The sequence below is a fragment of the Panthera uncia genome, chromosome D4, assembly GCF_023721935.1.
Source record: "Panthera uncia isolate 11264 chromosome D4, Puncia_PCG_1.0, whole genome shotgun sequence".
NCBI classification, from domain to species: Eukaryota; Metazoa; Chordata; class Mammalia; order Carnivora; family Felidae; genus Panthera; species Panthera uncia.
In genome coordinates this window covers 72,065,146-72,087,441 of record NC_064807.1, presented here as the reverse complement: position 1 = coordinate 72,087,441, position 22,296 = coordinate 72,065,146, and the positions used below count along the sequence as shown (strand labels likewise).

Here is a 22,296-nt window from a genome sequence, read left to right as displayed (position 1 = left end):
AATCCTAGGAAGCGAAAGGTGAGGAGCAAGGAAGAAGAAATGAACTGTCTGTTACAGGAGGTCGAGGCCTCAGAGGGTCTCTGAGCAAATGGCTTTGACTGAGTCTTGGTTTCCGAGTCTGGAAAATGGGTGTAGTCAATCTAACCTCAAAGAATCGGTGGGAGAATCCTATGTAGTTCAGCTACCATGCAAGTAAAAGGGTCTCAAAAAATGTTGCTTTTGGGGGGAACATTCTCACTATATGTTCTGTCCCCAGCACCTGGCGCATGGTAGGTGTCCAATAAAGTTTTGTTGACTGAGAAATGAATGAGCGGCCTTGTCTCACACGCACGTAGGAAAACGGCACTGAGCACCTCAGACCCGGTGCTGCCTTCTCGGCCACGCGCTGCCCGGCTTTCAGCTCCAAGGAGCAAATAGGTACGTGGCAGGGAGAAGGGGCCACTAGAAGGAGGAAAAAGGGGGAGGTGGAAGGGGCAGATGAGGCATGGCCCTGCTGGCGGTCCCTGTCGTCATAGGGTGGGCAGGGTGGAGAAGAAGCCACAGCATGCCCGGGTTTTCAAGGGTCTTGCCTCCTCTGTGCTCAGGGGACTCCGGAATCCATTCACTTGATAGCAACACTTGGGGCAAGAGGGGAAGGCTCTGGTTGCCCCATCCCAGCCCAGCAATGACTCTCCAAAGCCCCAGACCTCGGCCACATCATTCACCCCCTGAGCTTCGAGCTCCATATCTAGGAAGTGGCAACGCCTGGTCCTGTGTCAGGCTCCCAGGACAGAATCTGAGCAAACTCCTCATGGATGGCTCTGGAGGCAGGCCTGGGTGATGGGACAGGGCCCAGCTGACATAATAGAAGTAAGTAAACTGGCCCTACCCTGCAACTTAAACTCTGGGAAAACAGGCCCAGAGAGGTAAAGCCATTGGCTCAAAGGGACACAGTGAGGAGAGACTCAGCCCCCCATGAAACTCCAAACAGGAACAATGGCTGCCACTACTGACAGAGCATTTACTATGTGAGGAGCATAGCATAAAGACCTCATGAGCTAGAAGCTATTTTCCCTATTTCTCACCTGGGAAAACTGCAGTGCAGAGGCTTTGAGCCAACAATGCCCCAGGACCTTTGCACCTAATGTTCCGTAAACCTGGAAAGCTCTTCCCCAGGTAGCCACAGGGTTCCCATTCTCACTTTATTCAGGTTTCTCAGGAAGTAAGGATTCCTAGATCAAATTATCTAATAGTCTGTACCCCCGTCTCCCTACCTTACTCTGTCTTAACACTAGGCACCATCTGACATTCATTCTTTCATTGTTCATTCTCTTGTTCAATCGTTGTCTGTCTGTCTGCCCATGAAAATGAGAACTTTGTCTTGCTCACTGCTCAGCACTAACTATAGTGCCTGGCCCACAGTATATACTTAATATTCACTGGATGGATGGATGGATGGATGGATGGATAGATGGATGGATAGATGGATGGATGGATGAATGGATGGATGGATTGGTCTCCTTGCCCAAGGTCACCTAGCTTGAGGAGCAGATCCAGACGCCAGCCCAACCCTCACAGACATCAGGTCCTTGTCCTGAAGCCAGAAGCATCACATGCTACTCCTTTGCTCAGATCCAGGTGTTGGGTGTGAGACCTCAGGGCACAGAGGGGCTGTTGGCCACAGGGAGGTCTAGGTCTGAGGGAGAGATTTCCCTCTAGTCCTTGAGACAGGACCTGGATCTTGCTTCCCTTTATATACCTCACTTGGCCCCAGAGTGTCCAGATCCATACACTACAACAGGTAAGTTGCCCATGAACATGCACGTCAACCCCAGGATCACAGATGTGCCCTTTCTGGGCACCACTGAGTGCTCCTGGCCCCCTTCCAACCACCTCTCAAGTTCTAACCTCTTCCACAGTCCCTTCTCCATCAACCACCAGCAGAAGGAAGCCCAGACCCCAAGCTGACAATGCTTCCGAGTCTAGGGATTACACTGTAGGCGGCCACAAAGGGCCTTAAGCCACCAACGGAGGTTAGTCTGAAAGAAATATGCCTCAATTATAGTCCAGGGTCTCCCTTAGTTGGCAGCAAGGACACTGGATATATCATTCCACCTCACGGGGGAGCCTCAGTTTACCCTTGTGAGTAATGGGGATCGTTGAAATTAACATCTTGCCCATCTGGTGAAGATTCTAGGGCATTCACTTTTTACACCATTACTACCAGCCAGTGAATCTGAGAAGCCGTCTTGATCCACCATTGAGTTCAGAAGCCCTGGAGACTAATGGAATTGTTAGAATCCCGGTTCTGTTGTTGACTGTGAAACGGTGGGCAAGTTACTTAACCTCTCTGGGCCTTGGCTTTCTCTTCCTGCCCCGCAGATGCCCTACGAAGGGGAAGACAATTTCCTGCCACAGTGGAGAATCCTGGGCAAAGCCGGTGAACTGGAGGTTACTGCCAGCCCCTCTTGGGGTCACACCTGTTGTGAGCCTACCCACACACCCCACTGCCTACTTGTGTGCACACGAGTAACACTGGCCACCCCAAGACAGCCTGGAGACTGAGGGTTTTCCTTGACAGGGGCGCAGACACTGGTCTAGCCATGATCCCCCAGTCTGAGCAGGCCCATGGACACTAGTAAGCCACACAACAGAAGCCCCCACTGCACAGCAACGGTTACACACATACACACAGATGCACCATCCGGGAGGGGCCCAGAGCCACGGCACCCCCCAGCTCCAGCCAGGCAGCAGCTGGCCAGTGTTCTGGCAGTGGGGACACAAGGCCCAGACAGCCCCACATGCTGGCCCACACATTCAAAGCAGAGCAGTGGCCGGGCAGACAGAAGCAGAGAGCGCCCACGCTGCAGGTGGACGGCAAGTCAGATTCACCCATAGAGTCTGCATAATAGACACGGAAAATCTTTACCGGCCTACCCATCTTGCCCCTCTTGCCAGGAACGCCAGGCAGGCCCTGTAGGGGAGAGACAGGGAAGAGATCAGAGCAGAATTCCACAGGGGACAACCAGCGTTGCCCCAAATTGGCCCCAGAGCCACCCACGAGAGGAAGTCACGGACGACCTCGTGCACAAGGCCGCACACAGCAGGTGCCAGTTACGTGCAGGTCAGAGGGATGGTCCTTACGCTCTACGGGGTTGGGGGCTGCATGGGCCCGGGCTGGGGAGATGCCTAGGAGAACACCCAGCGTTCCTGGTATTCAGCAGGTGCTCCCGCTGCCCTCCCGAGGTCTTGGTGGTTGGTGAGGTTACAAGTGGGATCCCAAATACGGGCTGAGGCTGGGAGGGACAGGGAGGAAGGTGCCGAGGCCTGCGGGCCATGGGGTCTCTGCCATTGCACCACGAGTACACGTAACTGTAGACAACGGGTAACCATAGGAGTATGGCCGTGTCCAAGAACACTTTATAAAAGCAGACGGCTGGCAGGATCTGGCCCACATGCCCCAGTTTGCAGACACTTGGTCTGGAATATAGAGCGGGCCCATTTCTCGTTTGCTGAAAGCCCTTCAGGAGCTCTCCAGGCTCTCAGAATCGAGTCTCCTTCCTGACCTCGGCCCTGACTGCCCGTACAACTTTGCCCAGGTGCTCCATCCAACCTGTCTCCTACCACTCCGGCCTCGCGCTCAGAGCTTCGACTGTGTGGACTGTTAAACTTGCCAAGTTATCATACCTCCCTGGACTTTGCACACACCATCCCTTTATGTATGGAAGGTGTCTGCCCTGACTTGACCCCCTGGCAGCTCCTATTCAACTCAAGGGCACCTCCTCCAGGAGGGACTCCAGGACTTCTCCTGGAAGAGGGAGCGGGTAGGTGGGTGGGACGTAAACAGAGAAGGCATACTCACTCTCTCTCCATCAGACCCCGGCAGGCCGAAGAGCCCTGGGAGTCCAATGTAGCCCTAGGAAAGAGCAGGTAGGGGGTCAGAGGGACCGAGCGGTGGGGTGTGGCTGGCCCGACCCGTCCCCGCAGCCCCTCACTGCCCTCCCACGCCCAGGCTCCTCTTCCTCGCTGGTGGCAGCGGCGGCTCCCGTGGCTCCTCGATGACACAGGCCTTGAGGCAAGTGTATATGCCCATGGACTGCATGGTGCTGGCTTCCACGATGTAGTCCAAAGGCACATACCCTCACGCCAGGGAAGGGCGCGGGCGCTCGTGGCGGGGAGGCCCGCCCCACACCGGGGCTCCCGGACCTGCAGAAAGGAAGCTCTTGGCTGGGTTAGAGGCTAGAGCGGTAGCAGGTTCCACCCGCTCTGAGGGACCCTGCCGTCTGCCCGTGGCTCCTGCGATGCCTCCTCCCAGGCCTCAAAGGCCTTGGACACGGGGCTCACACCCAGCCGTGGCTGCCTGAACGCCAGCAGTCCCGGCGGCTGCCACTCCGGCACGCCGATGTCCCGCCCGGCACACGTATGCCGCGGCATTCAACCCACCCAAGGACACCGCACACGGGCTGTCTGCTCCCCCAGTGGACGGACAAGGAAGCCACACAAGTAGTCAGCGGAGCCGGGAGCCCACTGCCCTGGCATGCACCTGGTTTTCTACCTTCTGGCCTCTATTCCAGGCGCCCTCCACCTGCCTTGCCCACCCCAGGCACGGCAGAGCAATCCCTTCCAAGCCCAGCTCCAATGCTCTCTCTCCTCCGGCAAGCACCCCTGCTGCCCCACGCCAGAAACCATCTCTTCCCTCCACCCACACACCGCATTTGCTCCTCAGTCAATAGGATTTACCACTTTCTCCGATGTATCTTCATTATCTGTGTCCATGTTTCATGTCCTCATTAGCTTGGGAACTTCTCAAGGGCAGGGGACCCAGCCCAGAGCTCCTATCATTATCTGCACTCTCTTGATCTTTGTGGAATGATTTAATGATAACGCTAACAAAAGCTAACATTTGCTGAGCACAAACTACGTGCCAGGCCCAGTTCTCGGGGCTTCGCACGCAATGAAGCATCTATCGTGTCCTCACTACGCCCACTCCCCGGAAGTAGGCATTACCAGTCAGCCCCCTGTAAAGGTGTGAATTAGACCCAGAAGTGAAATGACTCACCCAGGGTCACACGGCTGGACTATGATAGAACCGGTATTTGAATTCGAGTCAACTGACTCCTCCTGGGCAGGCCTCCTAACCCCTCGGCTACACTGCCTCCCACAAATGAGCAGCCCACACAGGCTCACAGCCATCCCTTCTTCCCAAGTAGGTCAGGAGGTCACTGAGCCTCCTTCCTGGCATTCTGGTAAATATCCATCACTGTAATGAGGGACACTTATTGATCCTGCCGACCAGGGCCTATATCCCAGGTTTACAGATGAGAAAATGAGCTCAGAGAGGTCCAGCAACTTGCCCAGCACCCCACAGCTGCTGAGGGCCACAGCAGGTCTCAAAGCCAGCCGCCCGGATTCCAAAGCCTGCGTTCTCTTTTATAAATATGGGGCCGGTGGTGGCGGGGTTGGGAGGGTGGCTTGAGTGGCCCCGGCTGATCCAGGGTGCTCAGCGCCCTGTGACCCAGAGAGAGGGGTGCTGGGGCCAGATCAGCTCTCTCCCCACAGGTGGTCTCAAGATGCCATCAGCATGGCCAACAGCAAGCAGCCCCAGATGTCATCAGCTTGCCCCTGGGGCCACGGTGCATGGGAACAGCTGGATGAAGGAAAGGAGGCCCAGCATCCCAGGACAGGAGCCTCCGCGGCCCCCGCTGTCACCAGCACCATCAACATCGTCACCGATATCACCACACAACGAGGACCTTGCCCACCTCCCAGATGCTCTAACAGCCACATGTCAGCCCCAGGGATTAAGGTCCAGACTGTGGCCATAAATAGCTTTGGCTCAGGAGTGGAGGCCACATCACACCTGATCCGGCCTGACCGAGGTTGTATGACCCATCTGCTGAGCATTCTTTGAGAGGCAGCAGTCTAGTCCTCAGGACACCGGGTCCCCATCCCAGCCCCACTGTAGGCATGTAGAGTAAACCGGGGCGCCACGTCCCGACCATGAATCCAGTTTCCTTGTATGTAGACAATGGGATTCCACCATATCATCTCTTCATCTTTCAAACTCCATTTGCCCTCATTCAGTGCACCCAGAACCTTCTCTCCATGGCCCACAGCCCACTTGGGAGCCCCCACCCGCTGCCCCTCTTCAGTAGCACTTGCTTCCAAATTCCTGGTATCTCCATAACTATGCTCGAGGTAGGAACGGATGTCGCTCCCATTGTAAAGATGGGCAAAGTGAGGCTGCTGGCTACTCAGGGTTTGCTCCAGGAGAGGGAGAGCAGATGTTCCATTAGCCTCCGGGCCTGAGTAGCATCACCCATCAGCCACCCCTGCTCTCTAAAAAAGGGTGGTCTCCCCAGACCTCAGTCGGGAGGGGAGCGGGAGAGAGGCCTCTGAGGATTCTAATGGCGACGAAGTAGCCCTAACTGTCACCTAGCACTTGGGATGTGCTGGGGGGCATGGCCAGCCCGGGCCTGGGCCCTGGCCGAGCACCCAGCAGAACCTTTGCTGCCCAGTCTGCCTGGCACGAGAGCCAAGCGGTTTACCTGGCTCAAGGATCCCCCATCACCTGCCCGCCCTGCCGCCCTCTGCTCTCCAGAGAGCACTCAGGTGCGAGGGCAGAGCCCCAGCCCCCCTGGCAGACACTGTGTAGAGACCCCCGCAGCCCTGACCTCCCATCAGGACTGCTAGGGGGGCGGGTACTGACCTCCCAGGGCCCCACCTGAGTGGCACTTGCCAAAGCCCACTTACCCGGCTGCCTTTGGGGCCAGGGTCTCCTACCGGTCCGGGTAACCCCTGCAGCATAAAACACAGAGGGGCAAGGACATATGGAAACGTCCTACCTGCTGCCAACAACCCAGGGCAAATCCTGTCTCCTTTGGGCCTCAGCTGCCCCCTCTGTAGAAGGAGAGTGGGCTTAGACCTGCGGTCTTCACCCTGAGGCCCTCACCTCTTCGTCAGAGTCCCAGGGAGTGGCCAGAGGTGGGGGGGGAGGGGGACTGAGTGGGAGGAGCCTCTGGAGCCCCACCCCCACAGCACCAGAGGCCTTTCTTCTGTTCTCTTTGAGCAACCTGTGCCCTACTGCCTTCAAAGAGAGGGTTCCTTGGTCCAGCTCCCTGAACAGCCCTTTCTTCAGTGCCCACCCAGCGGGCGCAGCTCCTCAGCCCCCAGCCTGCTGCCTCCCTCTGCCTGGGGGGGGCACCCGTGGCCATCTCCACACCACCATGGCCACCGAGCTTCCAGAAGCCATATACTGCACCTGCCTGCCAGGGTAACCTTTGGCCCCTGGGCTGCCCTCAGGTCCTGGCTGCCCCTGTAAAGGAACGAAGAGAAACATAAGGAAAGGAGAGGACCTTGCCCAGCTCTGAGTCTGGGGGGCTGTGGGAGACTGAGGCTTACAATGGACAAAGAGAAGGGCAGGAATGTGAGATGAATCAGGAGGAAGGGGAAGCCACCAGCCTGCTGCACAACCCGCACCCCCCCCCCCCCGCCCCCCCCTCTGTGAAACCGGTCAGACCAGCTCAGAAGGACAAAACCCCCTGTGCTAGCAGCCCAGGACTGAGAAAGCTCTGAGGAGCCCTGGCTGGCTCTCCCACGCTGGCAGGAGCTGCTATTTGACTTGGGCCAGCACAGCCCAAATTCCTGCAAACCCCGTGGCGACATGTATAATATCCCCTAACATCGCCCGGAACAGGCCAGCTATTCATGGCTCTAACTGGAGTCGAGTGGCTCATGCCAACGCCAGGCCGGCGTGGACTCCAGCCCCTTCAGGCAGCTGTGGCTGGGGGAGAGGTGGGGTAGGGTTGGGGCCCCAGCAGGATGGTAGGCAGAGCTGCCTGGCTCTGGGGCTCACTCATGGAACGGGGCCGGGGGAGGAGGCCAGGGGCAGGCAGGGGCTGGAGCGGGTGGAGAGCAAACAGGGCAGAGCTGGGGCTGCGGCCCTCACCTGTTCTCCAGGGTGCCCCGCCGGTCCAGGATAGCCCTTGTGTCCCTGTGGGGGGAAGAAACGACATCAGCCCGGGGAAGGCACCCCTGGGCCTGTGGACCGGATGGCAGAGGCCCAGCCTCCCTGCCTGCCTTTTCAGCACTGCCTGCTCTGTGGACGTCCGGCAGGGGTGCAGTGTGTGTTCAGCGACCAGCGAATGGACTTATGTCCATCAAGGTTGGTAGGTTGCTGCGGTTTCCTCTGCCACCAATGGCTCTCAGACCAGAAGCCATCAGTAGAGTTGTTCGCCCTTTTGGCGGGCTTTGGGAGCGGAACTGGGATACGGCACGTGCAGTGGAGTGATGCTGTATCCCAACCATCCTTTCCAAATCTGAGCCCGTCCAAAGCCAGGGTGGAGTGATTTCTCAAGGGATGGGTGGGCCAATTAGGACCTTCAGGTCTGGGATATGCTCAACCACCAAGTAATGCTGGGATCTGGGTCAAGACCTGCCCCTCCTCACAAGCCCCCTATCAGAAAAGATCTCACACATACCGACCAAATATATTAACCAAAATACATTAACCCGCTGGTCCCAGCTCTCATTCCGGGGAGGAAGAGGCCACCCAAATGCCTGAAGGACTCCGGCAACGAGCGAGTACTAACCCTGACCCTCTGTCCCCGTGGTCCACGGCCAGGTGTCTAGATCAAGAATCAAACAAGTGTGTGCTTTCACATGACCCTAGGGATGAACCACTCGAGCCATGTCCTAAGACTTAGGGGCTCTCTGAAGGGAAACCCCAGACTTCAAGCTTCCATCGCCTTAGAGCAGCTGTAAAATAAGATGAGGCAGGGGTTTCCATTTCAGAGAGGGCAGCCACACAGATCTCCATTAGGCCCCCTCACACAGAGAGCCCAGGGCTTGGTTCAGACACTAGCCCTCATCTGCTGTGCAACCCTGGTGGGTTTCTAGCCTTCTCTGGACCTTAGCCAAGGGTGTTAGCTCTGGTGTTTGAGAACTCCAACGTTCTACGGCTCCCCCAGAGGGTGATAAACGAGATGAAGCCTGTGGACCCCCTCTGTGCACTCCTGTTCACCCAAGACTACACCTCCATGACCTCCTCTGGCCCTTATGACAGCCAGACGAGGTGTGGGGCAGGGGGAGGCAGGGATTCCCATCTCCATTTTACAGAGGAGAAAACTAAGCCCCAAGAACTTGCTCTGAGTCCCACTGCTAAGAAGCAGAGGGTTCACACTCACCACTGGCTCCTTCTGACACCCGAAGCCACCTCGGGCATGTACAGTTCATGCATTTACACACACACACACACACACACACACACACACACACACACTCAGCACCACCCGCAAGCCCCCGGGAAGCAGGACTCTTAATTACAAACAGCAGAGTTGGTTTGATCCAAGACGTTTGGGGAGTTTACAAGCATTCCTCCTGTACCTACTCATACCTCAGGACTGCTCAGCGATATGATTACATCTCATTTGGGGCCCATGAGGTTGATGCAACATGGGAGAGTTTTCTACCCTGGGCACATGGTCTTTCCCCCGTTGAGCAAACAGAAGCATAGGCTACAGCCAGCCGCTCGCGTGCAGAGTGGCTAAGATCTCTCGTTTCGGGTTGATCTGGAACCATCCTGCCTCGCTACTGGATGGCCCTATGAGCTGGAGCCACTGAGGTCACCTCTCTGAGCCTTGCTTTCATCTTTTGGAAATGGAAATATAAGGGTTGGCCTATGGATCACATGACACGTGTGGAAAGTGCCCAGCACCGTGTCTGGTGTTGAATTCAAGGGCCTTGTAAAGACCAGCTGCTGTTACCATCATGACCTTCCTATTTCATTCATTTATTCAATGAACACTGAACTTCCATGCACTGGTACCTCTGTAGGCATGGGGTGAGTGAGAAGACAACATCCTTTGCCTTAATGGAGTTTATGGTCTAATTAAGGTGATATAAAAACAAATAAATATAAAAGATAATGTCTGCAGGAGGGGCAAATAAGGAGTTGTTGTGTCCGTGGGCGGAGAGTTTCAGTTTTGCAAGATGGGAAAGGTCTGGAGTTGGGTTCCACCGTGATGTGAATGTACTTAGAACTACCGAACTGCACCATTAAACACGGTTAAGGTGGTAAATTTTATGTGGTATGGTTTTTACCATGATTAAAAATAAAAATTTTAAAAATGGTGCACCCATGCTCGTGACGAACACTATGAAGAAAAGTGAGCAGAGTCAGACGACAGAGAGAGGCTGTGTTGGGGACAGAGTGGGACCACAGGTGGGCAGCAGGGCAGGCTACTCGAAGAGATAAATGAGCTGAGCTAGCTCTGGGCGGAAAGGTGTTCCAAGCAGAGGGAACAGCAGGTGCTAAAGACTTGAGGCAAGAATGCTCTCTGGTGGGTTTGAGGAAGAACAAGATCTATGTGACTGGAGCAGAATGGGTGAGGGGTGAGGCTGGGAGGTGGTGGTTAAGAAGAGGCCAGAAGCCAGAGCGCAGAAGGCATTAGGATGGCAGGAACTCACAGGGGGATTTGGAGCAGGGACGTGTCATAATATGACACATGTAATCGCCTTTATTAGCCTCTCTCCACTTGGAACTTGCACGTGAGGAAGAGCAAGCAAAGCCCTGCCCACGAAGAGCGGAATCGAGTCTTGAGCTCAGGCTGTGTGATTCCACTCAGGCAACTGCCTTCTCTGAGCCTCACTCTGCCATTCTCAGCCGGCCTCGGGTTGCTGCAAAGAGCCAATGCAATCACGGGGCAAAGATCCCAAGAGAACCATGAAAGGGAACCAGGGAGTCCCTGAGCATCACCAGCTCTTTTGGCTTCCCCTGCAGCCAGAAAGAAATCGCTAGAAAGCAACACTTCAGCAGAGAAGGACCACCAGTGAAATCTCAGAAGATTTCAAGTAAACCCTTTACTCAGGACACAGAAAAAAGGAAATGAATGATCTTCAGGGACGTGGGCAGTGACCTGCCCTTTGCCTGGCCTGGTACTAAAGCCTTAAATAAATACATCCGTTCATCAACTCCTTGCAATCACCCCCTAGCAAGTAAGAATTATAAGGCACACTTGCCAGATGAATAAACAGACTCAGAGAGGTAAAGAGACTTTCCTGAGGCTACACAGCTTCCCAGGGGCAATGCCAGGCTGTGACTCCAATCTCTATATCCTAACCACCCAATCATGGGATAAGACATACTTACCGAGGCCCAAGGCCCACCTAGAAGAGCCACAGGGCCACACAAGGAAAGACCCCCTTATAGACCCTCGTCCCTGGGATAGAGCATATGGATCATTGCAGCATTACTAGGACAGAAGACAGTCATGGAACCCTGGAATATCTGAGGTGAAAGGGGCCTAAGCCATCAATTTGACCACCTTTGTCATTGGACAGGCCTGAGAAACTTCCCAGGGGGAAGGGACTTGGCCAAGGTTACTTAGCAAGTTATGGTCAAGCCCAGACTGTTCCCTAGGACTCGAGACCCACTGGGCTGTGCTTTGTCCAAAAGGCCACGATTCCTAGGTCTGTCCCAATCATCACACCCTAAAGGGCCTTGAACATTGCCGTGAACACCCATTTCTCCTGTCTGGCTGAGAGCAGCAGAGACTGAGCACAGCCAAGGCATGGGGTGAGGGTGGGGGAGGTTCCTATGCTCCCTGGAAGTACCTTGACACTGTTTACCAAGCTGGGGCCAGCCAAATAGCTTCAAATGACAGGGCCCCAGGACCTGGAAGAATCTAAGCCATTATCTTCTCCTGGGCCCCAGCAATTACGGGGTGGGCAGTAACCGCAAGGTGGACCCACGGGCAGTGATTTCCCCGTGTGCGATAGGTGCGTGGCTGGTACTAGGGGAGAGCAGATGCTTCGGGGGAGCTCCAGGGACCACGGAATCTGTAAGGGGCCTCTGGCTGCCCAGCAGGCGGGTCTCCACAGGACCCGTGTTTATAATAGAACTCGGTCTATATTTTGGTTGGGGAGCCAGATTAATCATTGCTTACAATGCACAAGGAGAAACCAGACATCACCTCACTGTTGCTGCAGACAGTCTCCCCGTCGGCCGGGATGCTATTTGGGCTTTGGGCAGGGAGGGTGGAGGCGGGGGGTCCTGCTTTTGCCTGGGGGTCCTGGGGAGCAATGCGTGCCTAGACCTCAGCCATTCCTCCGGGCTCCACCTCAGTGTGTGCAAGGTCCCAGCTTCTCCTGCAGTAAAATGGAACTCACCATACTTGCTTAGCACTCCGGCAAACTCCTCACAAAACTTCTCTATCGCCTCAGCAGACACAGCCCCATTTAACAGAAAGGATCAGCAAGGAAGAAACACGCCAGGAGGCAGAGTGACTCATTACACGGTACTGGCCAAGTCCTTGCTCCTCTCTGAACCTCAGTTTCCCCAGCTGGCCTCTTAAAGCATTGTGTTAGGGTGCCTAGGTGGCTCAGGCGGTTTAGCATCTGACTTCGGCTCAGGTCATGATCTCACGGTTTGTGGGTTCAAGCCCCGCGTCGGGCTCTGTGCTGACAGCTCAGAGCCCGGAGCCTGCTTCGGATTCCGTCTCCTTCTCTCTCTGCCCCTCCCCCACTCGCACTCTGTCCCTCAAAAATAAATACACATTAAAAAAAATCATAAAGCATTGTGTTGGCTCAGAAGTTGTAAGATTCAAAAGTGTGTGGTTTGTCCAAAAGCACAGTCCCTCATGACACAGCCAGGCATCTGACAGCAAAGTCTGCTCAGGGGGTACCTGAGACAGGTCGGGCAGGAAGACACAATTTCTGTATGGCTCACGCATTCATCCACTGGTTCATTCATTCAACTAAGGTTTGCTGAGCCCCAAGGATGACCCTGTGTTACGCACTAAGAATACACTGGTGAACAAAACAACCTCACTCCCCACCTTCTAGAAGGTAACACATATTAAGTGGAATGAGGGAGAAGCACCACGTGCTAGGACAGTGTAGACGGCCAACTGAAAGGGGTGGCATTGTAAATGGGCTTGAAGGAGGCACTGGATTAGACAGCAGAACAGGAGTAGAGCAGCGGGCAGGGGCCCCTGAAGCCCAGGGCAGCCCAGCAGCAGGGGAGCCTGGAGAAGGTCACATCGGATCGGGAGAAGGGCTTCTACGCCGCAGAGTTGCTCTCGGCCTCGGCTCCGCGGCCACTGTGGGCTGTGAGTCTCTGCCGTGGAGGCTGTGAGGCTGTCCTGTGCATCGTAGGATATTCAACAGCCTCCCTGGCTTCCACCCGTGAGAAGCTAGTAGCTCCCCCTCCCAGCTCTGATGACCAAAACTGTCTCCAGACATCGCTACCTGTTCTCCGGGGCGGGGGGCCACATCACCCCAGCTGGGAAGCGCTGCTCTAAGGGAAGAGAGCAGGAGGGTCAGACTAGGGACGGCACAGGACTCCACCCTCCCAAGGTGCAAATGGGGGTCTGGGAGCCTTCTTGACTAGCGGAGGGTGGTTACCTGGTAACCAGGCTAGATGATGGATGGGACCAGAGGGGCAAGACCCTCGGTGTTTTTCCTTCGTGGTCATCACGATCATTTGTTCATTCAACAAATTGGTGTGTGGTACCTACCAAGCACTGGCCCCGTGCCAGATGTGACATTTCATTTCATCCAGCCTCTCTCCCTGAATCCCAACCACTCCCTGACGCAGCTGAGGCCCAGATACGTGAGGCCACTTGCCCAAGCTCACACAGCAGGAGAGGGGACAGAGCTGGGTTCCGTCCGGGTCTCTCTGGCCTGGTCTGCCGGCCTGCCCAGCCCGTGGGAACTGGCCCAGCAAAGGCCTTCAGCAAGCTGGACGGCAGGCAAATGACCCTTCTCACGTGGGGAGGTTCTTTGTCACTTGATGGTCCCACTCTTATTTGAGAAGCTATTTCAATCGGCATTGTGCAGACAGAAAGAGCTTGAAGGTCAGAGACCTGGGTTCAAATCCCAGCTCTGCGGCTTAGCGACCCTAGAAGGTATTTCCATTAAATCAGTGGCCCTCAGTCTCAGCTGCAGCTAGGAATCTTGTACCTGGGTCGCATTCACACCAAATGAACCAGAATCTGTGCGGTGGGGTCCACAGCCCCCCCCACTGGTTCTAAGGCACAGTGGGGCTGAGAAGCACCGTTATAGACTTCATTCTCCATGAGGCCCTCGATGAGTTCATTCCCAGGGTCAGTATGGGGCCCGGTACCTATGTCTATATTTGCTAACCGATTGGAAGAGTGAATGAATGAATGAATGAATGAATGTCTATTTGAGCCTCGGTTTTCTCAGCTGTAAATAGGCATAATACGGCTTTAACTCTTGGAAGCTATTGTGAGACATCAATATGACCAAGGACAGTCCCTCTTTGCATACCCTCTAATTTGTCACGCTATTGAATATGGGAACCCCCCAACCCAAACTCCCTTTCTCCTGCCGATTTTTGCCCATTCGCCATTTGTCCTTCTATTTTTACTGTTTTTCTTTTTATTATCTGTCTCCCTGTCACACACACAGGGACACAAGCTCTGGGGAGGACAGGGATTTTTGTCTATTTGTTCAGCCCCCCGCCCCATGCCTTGCATCCTGCCTGCCACGGAATAAGCATTCTACCAATGCTGTTAAATAAATGAATAAATAGGATAACTGGCGTCACACTGAGGTGACAACCAAATTTAATGTGCTGGTGAGCAAACAGAACGCTAACTTCACCCCTCACCCACTGATGTCCCCTTTCCCCAAGGCTCCCCACTCGAGATGATGCAGGAAAGCCACGCAAGAGGATCAGGATGAAGTGGCTGCTGTTGTCACCAAAGACGCTCCTGGGAGGAGAGAGTGCTCACCAACAGTGACGTTTCTAGGTGCTATTCTAGCCCATCGGTCCTCCTCCCCGGCTCCCACCACTTGGTCAGGGGTCCCTGCCTTGGGACCCACGCTGCCCCGTGCTCTGCCCACCTCCCTCCACAAGCAGGTGACCCTGGTCTGCCACAGACCAAACTCCTGCGTGTCAGCCTCAGCCAGGGCCTGAGGGGCTCGGCGTAAATGGCTTTGCCAGTTTTCCAACCTCACGGAGGCTCTTCCTCAGCTTAGAAAAGACGCCTCTCCCTTCTCAGGTAAGCTGGTCCCACTCGGATGGGGGCCCTGGGCCCCCTCAGACATCTGCTGAGAGCAGGGAGCCCTGGAACCCAGGCAGGAGCTGGTCTAGTCTGCTTTTCCCATCTCCTGCCACCTCTGCTGGACTCCCACCCCCACGCAGAGCGAGACCACCACTGGCTGCTTTATGAGCCAGTGCTGGAAAGAGACTTTTCCACTCACACCTCATCCATCAGAAAGTACTGGAGCATGGAGGGGAAGCGAGTGGGGAGAGGGAGTCCCTCTGTGTTCTCTGAGCCAGAAAATACCATGTTTCCCCAGCTCACAGACAGCCACGGACTCCTGTCTGGGTCTGGCCTCTTCAGATTTATGGCGTGGCCTTAAATCTGGCCGCGGAGGGTGAAGGGGATGCAGGGGACGTGATACTCCAAGTCCCCCTGTGCCACAGGGACCCTCAGAGCAAGGACAAGATGGAGCCAGGAGATACCACATCGGTCCAGGTGAGAACCAGATGGCCCAGAGAGAGGGTGGCTGCAGCCACAGCTGGGAGCCAGAGCGGAAGCTGAAGACACGGCTATAGGCCGATGTGCCTACTGGAAACCCCATCAGCGATCTTGCAAACAGTAGTGGACCCTTGACCTACATCATCCACCCCCACCACTCCCGTTTCCTGAACACCTACTATGCGCAGGCCCTGTGCTCGGCTCATCAGGGAGAGTGACAAACCAGATTCGTACACCCTGGTCGGTGAGGCTAGACTTGGAGAGGCGGAAAATAACTAAGATGGGCCAAGGGTCCTGGAGCAGAGTGGAGGCTCCTGGCCTACAGGCTGGGGCTCCAGGAGGACTTCCTGGAATAGGCACTAGCATTGTCAGTCCCGGAAGATGAGAGAAGCTGAGAAGCTGGGAAGCTAGAGAGAAAACCCACTGGACAAAGCAAAGCGTTGAAACCAAGGTGTACCTTTCGTCCAAGAGGTCCTGGATTCCCAGAGAGCCCAGGCAAGCCCACGTCGCCCTGCAAAACACAGACAAAGGGGTGAGGCAGGGGACGGGAGCAGAGACCCTCGTGAAATTGCAGGTGTGCCCTCGTATGGCCAGCTGTCTGCGAACAGGATTCCTGGAGGCCCAGAGGCCTCTGAGGGGCGTGAGGGCGGCCGAGTGGGCAGATCCCCAGCCCCTCCCCACCAACCCAGTCACTCCACTTGACCTACTTCATACACTGGACTTTGGCACAAGCTAGCATTTAGGGAAAGGCGTGCTGCTAAAACCGTGTTTGAAAACCACTGCCCCAGGGGACACACAACTTGTCTGTCCCGTTCCGATCTGCCCTCTCTGCATTCCTGAGACACCTTCCCTTCTGCCCATTCCTCATCCATGCTGGGCAAGGTAGTCACCCAGTAGGGGGCACTTCTGCCATGAGACCAGAGAACAGACAACCCAGGAACAAGAGAGAAGCCCGGGCCCCCGGACTTTGTCAGACCCGGCTACAAATCCTGCTCTGCACCTGACCAGCTGTGTGACCTCCAGCAAAGGCTTCTGAGGCCTCTGTTTTCTCATCTGCAAGCTGGGCCCATCGGTCCTGTATGACAAGGTTTCAATGAGGAGCAAATGGGCATGGATGTGGATGTCTGTACCTAGTAAATGTTTGCTGAATGAAACAATTATCAGGGAGGGTGTGAAGGAATGAGCCACTGTTCTCTTGGGGAAATCAAAGGGAGCTGCCTCTTCTGTGTGGCCAAGCACAGGGGGCTGGGTTGAGAAGCAGTGTTCTGTCCATCAGGAGGGCTCCTGGGCTGTGTCCAGAAGGAAGCCAGACAGACTCGCGTGTTCCTTCCAAGATACGTATGTCTGAGTGCAGGCGGTCCTTAAAGTCTGGGTTCCCCTGTTCCTACCTGTCCTGTGCTCCTTCGAGCCCCTTAATCAGTTTATGGAGGGGAGTGCTTCAGGGATAGATGAAGTCCTCTGGCCTAAGCGTTCTCTCTTCCCCAAGAAACTCTGGTCTCATGGCCCTCAGAGCTAGGGAGCCCTGAATCTCTGGCCCACCTCCTAGAAATCCACAGACCTGTCCACCCGAATTAACCTCAGAGGGGATTCTGAATGTCTGTTGGAAGCTTCCTGGCTGTATGCTCCCAAGAAGCTTCTGGATGCCTAGGGTCACCTGGAGGGCCCCGCAGAAATGCAGGGCATTACACAAAAGGTCACTCACCAAGGGTTTGTCCATAGGCCAAATCTTTTGTTGGCTTTATTGGCTGCAGCCCCAAAGAAGGTACAGGGAAAGACCTTGGGTTTGGCATGGGGACAGCTGAAGGACTTCAACGCAAACACCAAACCACACTCTTCCCTCGCCACTTCCCACCCCTGCCTCTGTCACACGGCGGTCTCTGCCAGGGCGTGGCAGTTTCCCTACTGTCCTCTCCCCCGCTTCCCTCAATGCTGGGGTCCCTGGAAACCTACCTTTGCCCCATCGTGGGCCTTTCCTGGTGAGAGCCCTGGGTCCCCTTTCTGTCCCTGAAACAAAAACAATTCCACTTTGGCCACCAAGTCATCTAGAGAGGCCAGCTCCCCACAAGCTCTGCTCAAAGCCTTGCCTCCTACTAAAATGCCCTCCCATCCGTCCCCCCACCGCGGCTCACACACCTCCAGTGGGGTCTTCTCCAGTTCAATTCCTCCCTGTGCTAACACCTTCCATAGCTCCCTACTGACTGCATGATGACACATCCAAACTCCTCCTTGTGTGTCCCACATCTTCTGTCATCTGCTCCCACCCCTCCTCTGCAGACCTGGCTCTCTTTCCAGCAGCCAAACCCACAGACAGGGTCCCTCTTCTCCTCGCCAGACCACAGCCCACCCTCAGCCATGCCCTGTGCTTCCCCGCTGCCCAGTCATTGCTCAGGCAGTTACCCCCACCTAGAAAGCCGGTCCTCGACCCTCATTCACCAAGCCATAGACATTCTTCAAGACGCAGCCTGAACGTGTCCTCCCCAACCAACCGGTAGATCTCTGGGTGCCGAGTCCTTGCATGTGTGTATTGCTAAGACCGCCTCCGGGCTTGTTCCCCTGAGCTCTCAGACCGCTTCTGAGAGACACATCTAAGACACATGACCGATTCTCCTTGAATTTCCTGTACACTCAACTCGCTATTCTCTAATTACCGAGGGTCGGTGCAGTAACACCCACTTACATCTGTGCATTGCCCTCTACCGTTTGCAAAGCCCTCATCTCATGAGATCCTTCCCTCAGGGTGAGGGAAGCGTTGTCACTCCCTGATACATTTGGGGAAACTGAGGCTAGAAGAAGGAAAGGGACTGTCTGAGGCCCCAAGATGAGGCACTGGCGGAGCTAAGACCCCTGAAGTGGTCATTCCCAGGTCTGTGTTCTGGGATGCCCTGGGACCCGATGAGTTAGAAAAGATGGTAAACTGGGGAGAAGCCAGTGAGCAGAGGGTGCCCGGTCAGAGACAAGCACCCTTTGTGTCTAGCATACGGAAGCGTCCCCATCGTGAGGATCCTGGCTCCCAAGAGCCTGGGGCTGAGGGAAAGGGCCCGTGGAGTTCGCCAGCTGCATCTCTTACAGGGCTGCAGAGTGCTCCTGGCTGCCAGCCTGGTCCTTTGGCCCAACATGGCTAAATTACTCAGAAAACAGTCCTTTGGAGAGTCGGTCCACCCTGATGTCACCTTCCAAGAACCCCTGATCCCTGTCCCTCACGCTCACTCCCACGCTCCCTCCCCAGGCTGGGCCCTGAGTCAGAAGTCCTGGGGCAAAGGCACGGAATCCCAGAGGCCCCTCGGGCAAGTCACTTCACTGCCCTGAGCCTTAAAACGGGGGCTGCCCAGGACACACGCACACACAGACACAGACACACACGTGCGGGTGGGCACATGCACCCGCACTCAGACATGCACATGGGTGCACGCACATACGTGCACGCTTCCGCGCACAGGCATATGCATACACACTCTCTCGCGCACAGGTGCTCACACACACGCACACACACACACACACACACACATCCACCAGCGTCCTAGGTTTCCTGGCAAGGAGCCAGTGAGATAATGGATGTGACACATGGGAGGGGTGGTTTGGCCAACTTTAATTAATTCCCACTTGGCTCCTTTCTTCATCAGAACTCAGCCCTTCCAAATCCTGACTCAGCCACTCTCCACAAGACATTGCCACATTTGAACTGGATAGAGCCTTAAAGAGGGAAGAGAAGGTCATTCACAGCACACCTACTCCGTGCCCGGTACTGTGTCCATTAGACCTCTTAACACCCACTCACTGCAATTCAGGATCGAGACACAGGTTCGGAGAGGCTGGGTCACAGCCTGTGGTGACACACAGGTAAGAGGCAAGGTCTTCCCAGGTTCAGCTAGCACCTGGTCTGTCTGACTTCAAAGCACTCACTTACTCGGTTATGAATGAGAAGCCCGGATGACTCTCCCGCGCTCCCTCTGACCAAATGGCAGCTGCCCCAGGCGGGAGACTGGCCCCTCCCGTTGGAACGCCAGCTCTCTGCCCACCTGGGTCCCTGCAGGTCACTTCTGCAGAGCCCACCCTCCAGGATCCCCCACCCCACACGGGCCACCCCTCACACACAGTCTCCCAGCCTTGGCTCCTCACGAGCCCTGCTCCGATGCCTTTTATGTCCATGGTGCAAGTACAAGGCCAGGCTCAGGGCTACCAAGGATTCCAATGGCCAAAAAAGGACAGCAGCTTCCCCCACCCCGCCCTTGCCCACCTCAGTCTGTAGCTGGGAGAGGAGCTGGGCTTGAAATGCAGTCAGGGGTGGGTCTTCGTGTATCCTGTTCTGTCACTTCATAAAAGGTGGAACTGAGACCCCACGAGGTGACAGACCTGCTCCCTTGTCCGGGTTCCTCACCTGGGCCATTTTATAGATTTCTCTCTGCATTATGAGCAGCTAGCACAGTGCTTGGGACATAATCCTTGCCCCAGTACAATAGCTACAAATATAGATACATACTGAACACCTACTCTGAGCCAAGTCTTGGGGTAAAGACAGGGAAAACTGCAGTGGGGAACAAGACCCAGTTCATGTCTATGGGGGACTCTCGAGGGAGAAACCAGAGACGAGTAATGATAAAGAGTGCCTGTTATCATTACAGGCACTAGCATTTTCTGGGAGCTCTTCTGATCCCCGGACACATAAATCTGTGAGGTAGCAACAATCACCATCCCCATTTCACAGATGAGGAAACTAAGGCACAGAGGATAAGTGACTTGTCCAAAGTCAGACAATTTGTAGATGGGATTTAGACTCAGGCAGTCTGGTTCTTGAGCCCAAGCTCTTTACATTTCACTTCACTGCAGATGAAAACACTACAACCCAGTGCTAAGTGGAGTACAGGAGGAAGTCAGGGAGAACTTGACCCAGACTGACAGGAAATTCCTAAAGGGAGTTCCAGCTAAGCTCAGGCTGGAGGGAGACAAGGAGGGAGGCAGATGAAGTTTTAGCTGCAGGGATGCTCGAGGCATCCCTAGTCAGGTGCATGTGTGACTTCTGGGATGGAGAAGACTATGGCTTCCCAGCCAGACTCATGCAGATTCCCCAGTGAGAAATAGAAGGAATCTATAAAGTCTAATTAATTGCTTAGCCATTGGTGAGGATGAGAGCCTTGTTGCCAACTCAGCTCTCCAGCCAACAAGCCTGTGTGACCTTGGGCAAGCCCCTTTCCCTCTCTGTGTGGGGAATAGTACTCCATCTGGACTAGTTAACAGAGCCTCTGAGAACTAGAAGACAGGTAGAAAGGTATATTCTCACCCATAAATGCTACAAATATAGTGGGGGTGGTAACTATGTTGAGCTCCTTTTCTGCAGGTAGGGTTGGGAAGTAGAGAGAACAGAGGGCTCTGAGTGGCTGAGGTCAAGAGAGGGGCTGACACAAAGAAGGGACACATCACGAAGGACTGGGAAATTCTGGGCCAGAAATGCCCCATGTAAGTCATCTCTAATCCAAGTACCCAGCACAGGGCCTGGCCCAGAGGAGGCATCATAAAATATTTCACAAATGAGCACATGAGTGATTAGAATCCCAAGAGACAACTCTAGGGCTAGGGTTGGCTCAGACTTCCTCTAAAAATAACGTGGATATCATGCATTTAGAAGTTCAGGCCAATGCAACAAGGCAAGAAAAACAAATGAGACAACTTGCCTTTGAGGAAAAGGAGACAAAAGTATGTCCCTTTTTTGCAAATGGTATGAGTGCCTGTCTAAAAAATCCAGGAGAACCAACAGAAATACTATTAAAATCAATAAGATTATTCAGTACAGGGCATGGTTATAAAATAAACACAAAAAGGACAAAAATACAAAAGTCAACAGTCCTATTCAAAAGCTGACAGCCAGCTAGAAAATAGAATGGGGAAAATATTTCATTCATAGCAGCAACAAAAATACAGAATTTCTACACATAAACCAGAGCTGTGCAGGTCTTATGCAATAAGAGCTATAATAGTTTATTAAGAGATGGTTAAAAAATGCAACCAAATGAGAAGGCATGTCATGGTTTTAGACAGGAAAACATGATATTTTAAAGATGTCAATTCCTCACAAATTAATAGACAATTTAACACAATTCCAATAAAACCCCCAGGGTGTTTTTTAAGGAAATGATTAAGATGAGCATAAAGTTCATCTGACAGAATAAATAGCCAGAAATATTTTCAAAGAACGGGGAGACAGGGAGGAAGGCACATAGAGTAAAGATTGTAGATGTCACATAAAATAGTATTTAAGCAAAACATATACAAGCAGAGCAATGACACATACTTGAATGGCCAGGGATAGACCCTGGTCTGTCATATAATAATCAGTAGAGTCAAGGTTAATTAATAAATGGTTAATATTGGGAGGGGGGGAAATAAAGTGACAACCCCACTTCATACCAGCCCCCCATGAAGATTAATACCAGATGGTTTAAAATTTTTTTAAAGATACAAATGATACTATGAAATGACTAGGAATATAAATGAATACCTATCTGATCATGTGGTAGGAAAGAAATGTCTGCGTATAAAAGTAAAGAACAATATGGGGCGCCTGGGTGGCTCAGTCGGTTGAGCGTCTGACTTCAGCTCAGGTGGTGATCTCGCCGTCTGTGAGTTCGAGCCCCGCATCAGGCTCTGTGCTGACAGCTCAGAGCCTGGAGCCTCCTTCTGATTCTGTGTCTCCCTCTCTCTCTGCCCCTCCCTGACTCATGCTCTCTCTCTGTCTCAGAAATAAATAAACATTAAAAAAAATTTTTTTTAAATAATAAAGAACAATAAATTTTACATACAGGTGGAACCCTCT

At 54.1% G+C, this 22,296-nt stretch overlaps 1 protein-coding gene across 1 annotated transcript in view; it reads right to left on the bottom strand.

Moving 5' to 3' along the window:
* Nucleotides 1-22,296, bottom strand: part of COL27A1 (collagen type XXVII alpha 1 chain) — a 137,555-nt gene that overhangs the window by 86,154 nt on the left and 29,105 nt on the right. Inside the window, 7 exon segments of the mRNA XM_049637373.1 lie at nucleotides 2,909-2,953; nucleotides 3,842-3,895; nucleotides 6,733-6,777; nucleotides 7,241-7,294; nucleotides 7,928-7,972; nucleotides 15,949-16,002; nucleotides 17,442-17,495. Of these exon segments, the coding sequence (XP_049493330.1) occupies nucleotides 2,909-2,953; nucleotides 3,842-3,895; nucleotides 6,733-6,777; nucleotides 7,241-7,294; nucleotides 7,928-7,972; nucleotides 15,949-16,002; nucleotides 17,442-17,495 (351 nt within the window).